Genomic DNA, 12,680 nt, shown 5'->3' with positions numbered 1-12,680 from the left:
TAATTTTACAAAGATAATATTTATATTTTATATGTTCAGTTTCAGTATTAATCGAACTGTGTTCCTTTTTCTTTAAAAAAAATGTTTTATTGCTCTTTTTCGAATGGCCCTGATATAGTACTGACAGTTTGATAAATTTTACCGACATTGCCTGCTGGCATTTTTTACTCTCGGTAGCCACGGTAATATACACTCCGGATAAAATTCACCCAATACGTGTCACGTCACGGTGACACTTATTGGCCGGGTTTCTATTATCAGTATTTTTATAATACATTAAAACACAAAAGGGTAAATGTTTATTAACACCGACCAATAAAATTTGTTTTTTTTAAAGGGTTTTCGGGGTCGCTGACAACGAATCTGATATTCAAATTTACCGTTTGCATGGTATAAACCCCTGAACCCTCGCACTATTTTGTGCCAACTCACCGCCATCGTTTATGCTGCTATTCCTACATGATGCGTTCGCGCATGAACGCGCGTAGTAAGGTGACTTGTCACATCGCAGAAGAATTTTTTAGCAGACATTTGAAATAACAAGAAAGTTTTCAAAAACAAAATGTCGTTCATTTTTCTGTGTTACGCAGTTTTTGATGATTTTTAATTGATCTAAAAAATGTAAGTTTTCACGAGCGGTTTACAAAAGCATTTTTCTTTTTGGAGGTGGGTTATTCAATTATAGAACTTGTACAACAAGTGCTTCTGCTTCTGCAGTTTAATTTACCGTTTATCCGAAAGTAACACCCCCACCACCACCACCAATTTACCGTAAGTAACGCGCGTTACTTACGGAAAAAACGGTAAATTAAACTGCAGAAGCACCTGTTAAATGTTTTACATTGAATACCCCCCCCCCTTAAAAAAAAACGAAAAATAAAAATGCTCGTAAAAACTTAATTTAATTTGATTTAATTAAAAAAGTATCGAAAACTACGCAACACAGAAAAATGAATGATCTTTTTTTGTTTCTGAAAACTTGTTATTTCAAATGTCTGCTAAAAAATTCTTCCGCGATATGACAAGTCACCTTACTCGTGGCTGGCCGTGCCTTTACTACACGCGTCCATGCGCGAACGCATCATATAAGAATAGCATAAACAATGGCGGTGAGTTGGCACAAAATAGTGCGAGCGTTCAGGGGTTAATACTATGCAAATGCTAAATGAGGCCTTACCTTGTTTGCCAACATCCGTCCCTTACCCTCTAGCAGAACAAACTCCTTCGACACAAGAAAAACACATTTCACTCAACCGGCGAATCGAGATTTTAAATTTGCTGATTTTTTCTGATTGGCTCATTTTTTTTGTTGTCATCAAATAATGGCGTCTCCTGGCACATGTTCAACGCAGCATCGGTTGATGAAGATTCTTGTCTCTATTTATTCAAAGGTAAACAATACACGTTATCTTCTTACGAATCATAGGCTTGTTTTCATTTATTTGTTTCAGATCACAATATTTCTGCTATTAAAAAAAAAAACAAGTTTCTCGTTATGATTTTCGTCAACTCATGCTGACTTTCAAGTATTCTTTATTTATTTTCAAAACTCCTTAGTTTGATTTAATTTTCACAATAAGTTTATATTTTTTATCTTTTAACATTTAACAGCTTTGTTAATCAGAATTTCGGGGGTTTGCATAGATTCGAAAAAGTTGTCAAAAAAACAAATATAGAACAAATAAATGTTATGAAAGGCAAAATAAGTTAATTTTCTACCAAACTGGATATATTTTTCGTGTTTCTCTTCAATGTAACATGTTTATTCAGCTCGAAAACCATAGTGTTTACCGATGTATTGGAAAATTCAAGATGGCGTCTGACTCTCTCTTTAACACGGTAAGTTTTGGAAAAGGTGTTATAAATAAAAAACTGGATAAAATACTGTTAAAAACCCGCTCAATGTACGTTACCGTGACATAGGTTGACATATATTCGGCGAGTTTTTAATAGTATTTTGTCTAGTTTTTTTTATTTATAACATCTTTTCCCAAACTTACCGTGTTAAAGAGGGGGGGAGGCGCCATCTTGAATTTTCCAGGTAATCGTGAAGAAAGAGAGAGCCTGTTTCCTCCGTTTGACTATAGGTGGCGTTACTGTCTGTCCACCCAGTTACGGAAGCACAAAATGTATATAATGGCACCCTTGAAATAAAAAATGTTTTTGTTATATTTTAATTTTAAACTTTTTTTTTTTTTGGTAAATATCCAGATACGCTACTACAGAACACCGACCACTCTAATTTGTTTTTGTATAGGTAATTGAGGTCGCTGACAACGAATTTGATAGTCAAACTTGGGGCAAATTTACCGTTTGCATGGTATTAACCCCCGAACCCACGAATAACTTTCCACCATTTTGCAGCTTCCGTTTACGCTACGCGCATGCGCTGCAGCATGAACGACGGCTTGCTTCACCTAGCAAACTGCCTTCTCACATGGCGTACCAATCAAAAACTTACGGACTGACATTTTTTAATGACTTACAGTTAAAGAAAAGTACAACAAATTGGACACCTCTCACACAACCCAGCCTACTCGTGGGGGGGGGGAGGGGGGAGATGTAGAATAATCAAAAGAACTGTTGCGTATCCCCAATCCAATGGCAGGGCAGAGCTCGCAGTAAAAACTGCAAAGAGGATTGTGAAAGGAAACACAGGCCCCCACGGTTCCTTGGACAATGACAGTGTTGCCCGGGCCATCTTGCAGTATCGGAATACCCCAATCCAAAGCATTGGCCTATCACCGGCCCAATTATTACTTCACCGTCGACTACGTGACTCCATCCTATCACAGCCAATCCTCTACAAGCCTCATCCTGAATGAGTGTCAGCGGCACAACATCGCGAGGAAATGCTCCACCACCACAATGCAAAAATAGTGGAAAGATACAATAAATATACCCACAACCTTCCACCATTACAAGCTGGTGACACTGTAGCCATCCAAAATCCAGTCAATCGCAGATGGAACACAACGGGCAAAATCATCAGTTCCCTACCAGATCGACAATACCGAATCAGGGTTAACGGATCCAGAAGGATCACACTTAGGAACCGCCGTTTCCTCAGAAAATGCGAACTTAAGCCTACACCAACCCCAATACCAAGTGCAGCACTAGGACCAACAATTCCCTCAAGCGATACTACATTCTTGCATATCCCACTATCTCCCTGTAATAGCACATACACAGCAACCAAACCCCAACAACAAACCACACATATATCCCCACGCTTTCGATCAAGGATTCCCCGAGCTCTTTCTAGGTTACTACCACACAACAAACTAGGCCTAAAAGAGAGATACACCTCTCACACAACCCAGCCTACTCGTGGGGGGGGAGAGGGGAGATGTAGAATAATCAAAAGAACTGTGTTAGTCAATAACACACAACAACAACAACAATAATAATAGCAGCAACACTTACCAAGGGTTCAGCTCATGCACAAGACAGACATCAGATTGAGCTGGACGGAGGGCTTGTATTTATGTACAAGCATATCCAATCAGGTGATTCAGCTAATCACAATCCAAGGAATAGACTGGCCCATGTGTGCACAATGGAATCTCCCATTGTGCCATAAATAGTTCTCCTCTTTCATGAGAAGTAACTTTAGTCTTTGTCAAGTTATCCACAACTTGAACGCTGACCGAAAGTCCACTACACAATTCAACTTTTTAATTTTTATGCTACAGCGTGCATACGCGTAGCATAAACGGAAGCTGCAAAATGGTGGACAGTAGTTCGTGGGTTCAAGGATAATACTATGCAAACGGTAAATTTGCCCCAAGTTTGACTATCAGATTCGTTGTCAGCGACCTCAATTACCTTTAAAAAAACAAATTAGAGTGGTCGGCGTTTTGTAGTAGCGTATCTGGATATTTGTTTTTTTTTTTTTTCAAACATTTACGTTTTTTATCAGAACACCGACCAATAAAGAGGGTTTGTGTTCGCTGACAACGAATCTGATATTCAAACCCGTCGCAAATTTACCGTTTGCATGGTATTAACCCCTGAACCCCCGCACTATTTTGTGCCATCTCACCGCCTTCGTTTATGCTATTCTTACATGATGTGTTGGCGCGGGTTTGTATTACTGTACACATTCGAAAAAGTTGTCAAAAAACAAATATATAACAACTAAATGTTATGAAAGGCAAGATAAGTTACTTTTCTACCAAACTGGATATAATTTTCGTGTTTTTATTCAATGTAACATGTTTATTCAGCTCGAAAAGCATACAGTGTTTACCGATGTATTGGAAAATTCAAAATGGCGCCAGACTCTCTCTTTAACACGGTAAGTTCGGGGAAAGGTGTTATAAATAATAAACTAGACAAAATACTGTTAGAAATTAGCTCAATATATGTTACCGTGACATAAGTTGACATATATTCGGTGGGCTTTTAATAGTATTTTGTCTAGTTTATTATTTATAAGACCTTTTCCAAAACTTACCGTGTTAAAGAGAGAGTCGGGCGCCATTTTGAATTTTCTAATACATTGGTAAACACTGCATGTTTTTCGAGCTGAATAAACATGTTACATTGAATAAAAACACAAAAAATATATTCAGTTTGGTAGAAAAGTAACTTATCTTGCCTTTGATAACATTTATTTGTTACATATTTGTTCTTTGACAACTTTTTCGAATCTATGTGTACAGTAATACTGTGAAAAAATTAATTTCCGGCAAAGAATCAATGAACGCTCAGATCAAGAAGGGAGCAATGCACTTACCTTAGGTTGCGAAAGAATTGCCCCTTTCCACGACGTAACCGTCTTGTAGTATCTTCGCCAGACGAAAGTGGAAAAGATTTACTTTCAATCACCAGCAACTGAATCAATTTGTGGTGAAGAAAAAAAAGAGAGACAAGACAAGGGAATCTCCCCTCTTATATAATGGAAGGATCAGATGATTAACTATCACGTGATCCGGAGCACAAAATAAAACTTTAAAAGGGTGAATAACAACAACAATTCTTCTTGGTTAGTATTCAAGGTAAGTGCACGCCAATCCTTCTCTTCTCGAGCAATCATTAATCCTTTTTTTCACACGATCCCCAAGAAAGAAAAAAAAGAAAATGCGTGGAAAAACAAAGAATATAAAGCCATGCAATTACTTAATATAGTTAACGTATTAGTATTTTTTGTTTAATTTTTTTTTTTTTTTGGAGTCCCTAACTATTCTGGGAGGAGGCTAGGCCTACCTCGTTGTCGTCTCTTAGGTGCACAATCCGTACAATACCACTTCTGCCTTTCCGGAGGTGGAGAAACAATTCCCACACACCTGAAGTGACACCAGTCATCACAGCAGTCACAACAGATCATATCCTGATCACCTTGTGGGGAACTGCACACACGACAAAGCCAAATCACCTCTTCTTCCTGGGAAGGAGTTGATTGAAGGGAAACTGCACCATCGACCGATGCAGGGATGGACTGATCCTGACTCTCGCTGTTTAAAGAGAGCTCAAGTGGAAAGAGGTTCTTCAATGAGTGAATGTGTGCTGCATTGCCCCCCTGCCTTACCTTTGCAGACCTTACTACACCATCCTCACCATAAAACATTTCCAATATAATACCGAGAACCCAAAAGGGCTTGATTTAAGAGGGCTTTTAACTAAAACGACATCTCCGACCTTAAGCCTGTTTCGGAAAGGCACCCTTGAACGGCCTAGGGACTTCTCTGAGACTTAAGAGGTATTCATCATACCATAGTGCTCTGAACTTCTCCAGACACTGGTTTCGTACCTGCATGGTCCTGAGAAGCCTCTCTCGACTTGGAGGGAGGTGGGAAGAAAAATCTTCTTCATTTAAACTCAAAAGTAGTCCAGGACTCTTATTGGGCCTCAGAAACATGTTTGGAGTTACTGCCTCCAGCTCAGTCTCCGCGGATTTTCGATAAGTTAGAGGGCGGTTGTTAATTGCCCTTTGTATATCCGATACTATGGTTAGTAACGTGAAATAATCTATCTCACTTCTACCAACCACCTTATGCAGACAATTTTTAATTATCTGAATACTCCTCTCCCAGACCCCTCCTACTCAAGGCGAAAATAGAGGGATAGGACAGAATTTAATCAGACACGAGCCAAACTTCTGTTGATAATCGTGGCTCAACATCAACCTCTTAAATAACCGCCCACCTCCTATGAAGGTCTTAGCATTGTCACAGTAAATGGCTGTTGGAACACCATGGAGGTTTGTAAAACGTACCAAAACTTGCAAAACGGACAACACGCTCATGTCTGGTATCACCTCAACATGTACAGCCCTGATACTGAGGTAGGTGAAGATGAGTAGATACATCTTCACCACCTTAGCCCCTTCCTTAACTCAAAGGTGGCTCGTAAAATCTACTCCCGTGTGTTTGAAGGGAACCTCCAGTTCAACACGTGAAGCAGGCAAGCTGGCCACATTGGGGGGCAATACTTGTCTGGCATTGTACTTGCGGCACAGTGCACATGAAGCCAGGACTGTTTTCACTGCTTGTCTCCCCTTGGGCACCCAGTAACCACACGGTCTTAACTCTGCCAGAGTGGATGCAACCCCCAAGTGTTGACACCTTGTATGCGCATCCATTATTATAAGCCGAGTTACTGGGTGATCTTTTGCTAACAGAACAGGGTGTTTAACTTCCGGGTCGAAATGGAGAGACCTTGCAATTCTGCCACCTGACCCTCACCATCAATGAACAGGTCGAGATCACACACCAAACCCGAAACTGTCCTACCTGAGGAATCCCGCAGGAATGCTAGTACCTCAGCATATCTCTGGCGCTGCATCGTTTTCATCAGCAGAATGGCTGCAAGCCTTTCCGTGTCAATTCTAACCAATGCAGCCGATGGATGAATCTGAGGACCAAGGAAGTCACTCTCAATAGCTTGGTAAAGGAAGAAAATCTTTCGAGAGGAAGAACAGTAGGTGGTTCCTCTCCCTGTAGGATGGCAGCATTCCAAGAAGAACGGGCCACCACTTGGCTGTGCTGGCTGAGGCATGGCAACTGCTGTGCAGCCCATGGACTGATCCCGCTACTTAACCAATCCGGACCAGTACACCAAAATTGAAGGCAAACCTTGAACCTTTTCAAAGTTAACCCCCTAGTGATCAAATCGGCAGGATTCTCAGTTGTTGAGACATAACGAAATGAGGGGGAGAAACCTAGTGTGGCTTCCAACTCAGCACTCATCTGTTGGATGTCCTTCAGTCTATTCCGGGCAAAGAGGTTTCTGCTTACAATTGTTCCGGAAATCAGCCAAGAGAGGATCACCTGTGAATCTGTGGCTACATGAATCTCAGAGGGAGAGAACCCTCCAAAATTCCTCAACAAAGTAGGCAGGCACCGGAGAGCCAAAAACACGGCCATAAGTTCTAAGGTGGGTAGAGTTTTCTTTTTCAAGGGAGCCACCCTAGCTTTTGCAAACACCAGACCAGATTGGCAATTTTGCACTACATATGCTGCGAAGCCATATGCCTCTGGAGATGCATCGCAGAAAAGAAAAAGTTTGCCAGCCTCATTCTCGCTGAGTGCTCTTCTGGGGAAGGAGACGGTCTCCAGCTCAGAGAGATCAAAGGAAAGCTTCCAACATAAGGACAAGTATTCCGGTGGGACTGTTACATCTCATCCCAATCCCTTCTTCCAAAGTTCACTCAACAAAATATGGCCACGTAACGAAACCGGTAGGCACAATGGTAACGAGTCATAGACTCTAGCTGTCTCGCTGAGGATCCGTCTCTTTGTAAAGGCACTAGAGTCGCACTTAACAGCTGCTACGCAAAAAGTGTCTGAGAGAGGATAGTATCTATATCCGAGCACCTTCTCCCATTTGTTGCCATGGTCACTCAGGGAACCATGCTCCTGCATTTTGTTTCGAATCGCCACATGGTTAGAATTACAGGACTACAGTTCGAATCCTCCTTGACGCAATCGTTCCCGGGTGAGTGTATATAACCGGCACAGTTCATCGGGATCATCGTGTGACATAACCAAATTATCCACGTAAAACTGATTCTCCATCATGGATCTACAATTATCCATGGGAAACTGCGCTGCATGGTATTTAAGGACATAATTTAATATAAATGGACTAGCAGCATACCCAAAAATAATTGTGTTGTATCTGAAGCAGCGTAGGCGACCTCCTTCTTTTAGGAAAAAACAGAACTTATTCCTGTCCGATTCAAGCTTCAGACGGATCATTAAGAAAGCCTTCTTAATATCTGCTAACACGACGTGCTTATTAGCACGAAAGGTAAGTAACAAATCTAGTAGGTCACTAGTAAGATTTATTCCCTGGTAGGTAGCCTCGTTAAGGGAAGGAGAGTCACCAACTTTGAGGCTGCAGTTGAACACTGGCCGAATCTTAGTGGTGGAGGTAGGGTCCGATTTCAGGACAGGCCTGTGCGGAATCCAGACAAACTCTCCGAACCATTGAGGAGGCACGAAGATCTCCTCTATAATTCCATCCCGTTCCTGCTGATAGAAAACCTTCAAATATTCATGATAAAGTTGCCTCTTCTCCAATCTCTGCACGACACGTTCCAATATTCACAAAGCCACTGCATGGTTGGAAGGAACACAAGACATCTTATCGTCCTTCCATGGCAACTGAACGTAATATTTGTTATCCTTAAATGAAATAGACTGTCGAAAGAGAACAATCTTCTGTTCATCATAATTAGACAGTTCCTGTTCTTCAATACCCAATGACTCCACACATCTTCTCCAAACCCCTTTGTACATCACTTTTAGGGAAGAAATCCCTTAGAGGGTCTTCATAGGTGCCCTGAGACTCCAGCACAAAACATAGGTGAGATGGGTTGACCTCAGCAGTCGGCGCAAGTACAGCATCGAAGGTAAGGCATTCTGAGTTCTTGTCCACAGAATGGTCAGTATGTAAAAACTGCTTCACCTCACCGAAGGGGACGAGTCTTATTGGTGTCAAAAAGGCCTGTCCAAGCAAACAAGGAACCAATTGAAGGCTCCCTAAATGTTGAATAATATCCAGCCCAATTATTCCATGAATTGGAATAAAATTTGTGCCTCTGTCAAATCTGGCGGCTAAGGGACATTTGAGGCGTTCAAATTCATTCAAAATAAAATCCAGATTCTCGATGTGTACCGAAATATCAATATTTTCGTGTACCAACATCGTCAGGGAAAATGGACAACCGGATCCAATGCTAGCCTCCAATGCTACCTCTTTAAAACGCCTGTCGCAATCGCCAAGGATGGTAGTCAGCCTAATTTCACAATCATGTCCAATGGATTCCAAGTGACCGAGGGGGTCCAAGACCTTACTGGACAAATAAGTCCGTCCACTACCTGTGTCCAATAGACAGTTGACGGAAACACTTTTATCACCCCCTACCAAAGGTAACACACAAAACAGGGGGAAGGCTCAAGAATTTTCCACCACGAATGCTATAGGCGGAGTTGGACTGAATAGAGGAATTTCTCTGTGAAGTACCGGATCTAGGTCCTGAAGGTACATTCCCTAAGGCCCCTGCATAGTGTTACAAGCCGAGCCAGGGATCTTATCCCCCTTAATAAGGAGACGTTTAACCGCTTCCTTAGTATCTCTCAGAATTGATGACAAGGTGGGGATTCTTCTACCTGAAATTAATATCAACTCCCCCTTGACCTCCTTGGGGAATTTTGCAAAGAGAATCTTGGCCATAAGCCGAGCCCCAGAAGAAAGGTCGTTTAAAAACGAATAGTCGAAGGAGCCCTCCAACTCAGCCAATAGGGAGGCTACTTTGGATATGTAGTTAGCCAGGGCAGTAACGGATCTGTCCTGTTTACAGGAAAAATCTAATATGTCTTGGAAGATGTTATCTATTATTTCATCTTCATCGAAGTACTCGCTCTTCAGGACCGAAAGAGCCACCTTATAATTTCTGTTGCTGATGGAAAGATGATTAATCAACAACAGGGGTTGGCCAGACAGTGAACACTTCAAAAAATTCAGTCTTTCGGCATTATTGGCCATGCCAGCTACACAATTCTCAAAACGCGACAAGAATTCCTTGAAGCTCATAGGGTTAGATTGCATGTCCAATCCATCGAAGGTGGGTCCCGTGATCTGAATTTGAGGTGGTTTTACAGTAAATGAGGCCCCAACTCTTTCAACTTCTGGGGAACATGGAAGACTCAGAGAGTCCATGGCCACTGGGAGGAGCTTTAACTCAAGATGTTCTAATTCTCTTCGGAATCTCAGGGCGTGTGCAAGAGACTCCCTCTCAATTTGAATCCAATCCTCTTCCTCAGAAGATTGAAGTTGGATTTTACTAACACATATGTCTACTTCAGTCAAATATTCCTCCACTGATTTCTGCAGTGCAGAGAACGATTTAACAGAGTTCATCCTCCAGATTGGCCATCTCCAGAATCGTTCGGATTTTAGTCCAAAGAAGAGAAATTCTTTTCCTTAAATCTGGTTGACTCACATCCATGTTAGTATGGGGTTTCTTTCGCAAATATGTGAAAAAATTAATTTCCGGCAAAGAATCAATGACCGCTCAGATCAAGAAGGGAGCAATGCACTTATCTTAGGTTGCGAAAGAATTGCCCCCTTCCGCGACGTAACCGTCTTGTAGTATTTTCGCCAGACGAAAGTGGAAAAGATTTACTTTCAATCGCCAGCAACTGAATCAATTTATGGTGAAGAAAAAAAAGAGAGACAAGACAAGGGAATCTCCCCTCTTATATAATAGAAGGATCAGATGATTAACTATCACGTGATCCGGAGCACAAAATAAAACTTTAAAAGGGTGAATAACAACAACAATTCTTCTTGGTTAGTATTCAAGGTAAGTGCACGCCAATCCTTCTCTTCTCGAGCAATCATTAATCCTTTTTTTCACAATACAAACCCCAAGAAAGTTTTCAAAAACAAAATGTCGTTCATTTTTCTGTGTTACGCAGTTTTTATGCTTTTTTTAATTGATCTAAAAAAATTAAGTTTTTACAAGCATTTTTATTCTTCGTTCTTTTTTTAATTTTGAGAGGGAGATTATTTAATTTTAGAACTTTTACAACATTTAACAGGTGCTTCTGCAGTTTAATTTACCGTTTTTGTCCATAAGTAATGCGCCGACATACACTGAACAGAAGAACAAACTTTGTTTTCTTTCATTCGTTAATGTGAGTGGATGGGGTCCCAAGATTTAGCTTTGTTCTGAGTTCGGGGAAAAGGTGACCAGTGTCAAGGCAAAAAAAGTTAACCCCTTGAATAAAGTGTCAAGATGTTAACTTCGAACAACAGAAAAAGAATTAAAGAAAGAAGCAGTTTTACGAATTTTCAAACATATTTATTACAATAGACAACATTTAAGAATTAGAATTTAAAAAATAAACAGTTATTTTGAAAAAAAAAAAAAAAAAATTAAACAATGCAAAGAATTAAAATGTAGAATTTTTTAAAATTCAACAGTTCAAACAATTTGGGATGTTTTTTTAATTCACCAGTTCAAAAAAAAAAAAAATTCAAACAGTTCAAAGAATTAGAATTAAAAAAAAATAAAGTTCCACGAGGTAAATTACTTTACATATATGTTGAAAGGGTTAATTTTTTGCCTCACAACACTGTCATAGATTATGATGTAACCCACCTTTTCCACCAAATCAGAACAAGGCTGGATCTTGGGATCCCATCAGTTCACTAGGGACTGTCAAAAGTCACCACAGCCTATATGTAACACGATGTAACTTTATTATAAATTAATACTATCAGTATAAATTTTGTATGATTTAAAAGAAGGGCAGAATAAACAAGTAATAATAATAATAAAAAATTTTTTTCATTGAACGAAAATAATGAAATTGCGAGACGAAAATCGTGTTTACATAATTGGCGCTTTAAAATAACGTTCCCATGTAGTAGACATTCAGAACGTGAAAACATACCCGTATTTAATAAATCTAGCAAAAATCAACTAATGGTCAGATTTTCGTGAAATTTTCGATACTTATCCATTTTAGAATGAAATTACATATAAAATGCAGTTTTCGTAAAATATACGAGGGCAAATATTTTTTTAGTGCGTGACCCACTCCCCCCATATATTTATTTTTTCGAAATTCGAACAAAATATATTTAAATCTATCGAAATTTCTATTTATTATGAAACAACTAAGTAAAAAGTATTTACTTAAAAAAAATTTGAATACACATGTCGAACAAAAATTTACCTTGAAGTGTTGAAAAAAAAGTCATAACTGAGAGTAGCAAACCTGAAGTGAGGTTGCGAAAAAAATACAATCTTCTTTGCGACCTTCTTCTCAGGTCTTGTAACCACAGTAACATAAAAATAAAGGAATAAGTGACTCTTCACAAAGGAGGAAGGTTTTTATAACAATTACCTTACTCTATTAGTATAAATAACCACAAGGCTATTGTTCTTCTTGATTGTTGGAAAAGCATCCTCACCTCCGGCAGCTACACTCAAGTAAGCTATGTATTATTCACCACACTCTCCCAACAAAAGAAAAAAAAAAAAAAAATGAAAAAGTGCATTTTATATATATATATATATATATATATATATATATATATATATATATATATATATATATATATATATTTCATAAAAAAAAAAACTAAGTTGGCGTGACCCTGCAGGGGGACTAACAGGTGCTAGGCCTCAGTCAAGGGACACCTGGAGGTAACAGTGG

The 12,680-nt window shown here is 39.7% G+C and overlaps 1 protein-coding gene across 6 annotated transcripts in view; it reads left to right on the top strand.

The window, feature by feature from the left end:
- Positions 1–466: 466 nt before the first annotated feature.
- LOC145246012 (catenin alpha-like) overlaps positions 467–12,680 on the top strand; it is a 719,405-nt gene continuing 707,191 nt past the window's right edge. For 2 of the 6 annotated variants that reach the window (XM_080107822.1, XM_080107823.1), the window contains exon 1: positions 508–1,391. In XM_080107822.1, the coding sequence (XP_079963948.1) occupies positions 1,323–1,391 (69 nt within the window). In that variant the 5' untranslated portion in view covers positions 508–1,322. Of the gene's footprint in view, positions 1,392–10,686; positions 10,817–12,680 lie in introns of those variants that run through there. The other 4 variants (XM_080107821.1, XM_080107826.1, XM_080107824.1 and 1 more) reach the window with 4 other exon arrangements.

This window comes from Euprymna scolopes, chromosome 23 (assembly GCF_053919585.1).
Source record: "Euprymna scolopes isolate OS-2025 chromosome 23, ASM5391958v1, whole genome shotgun sequence".
In the NCBI taxonomy this organism is placed as follows: Eukaryota; Metazoa; Mollusca; class Cephalopoda; order Sepiida; family Sepiolidae; genus Euprymna; species Euprymna scolopes.
Note: the sequence above shows the minus strand (reverse complement) of the source record. Positions and strands in the feature narration are given on the sequence as shown.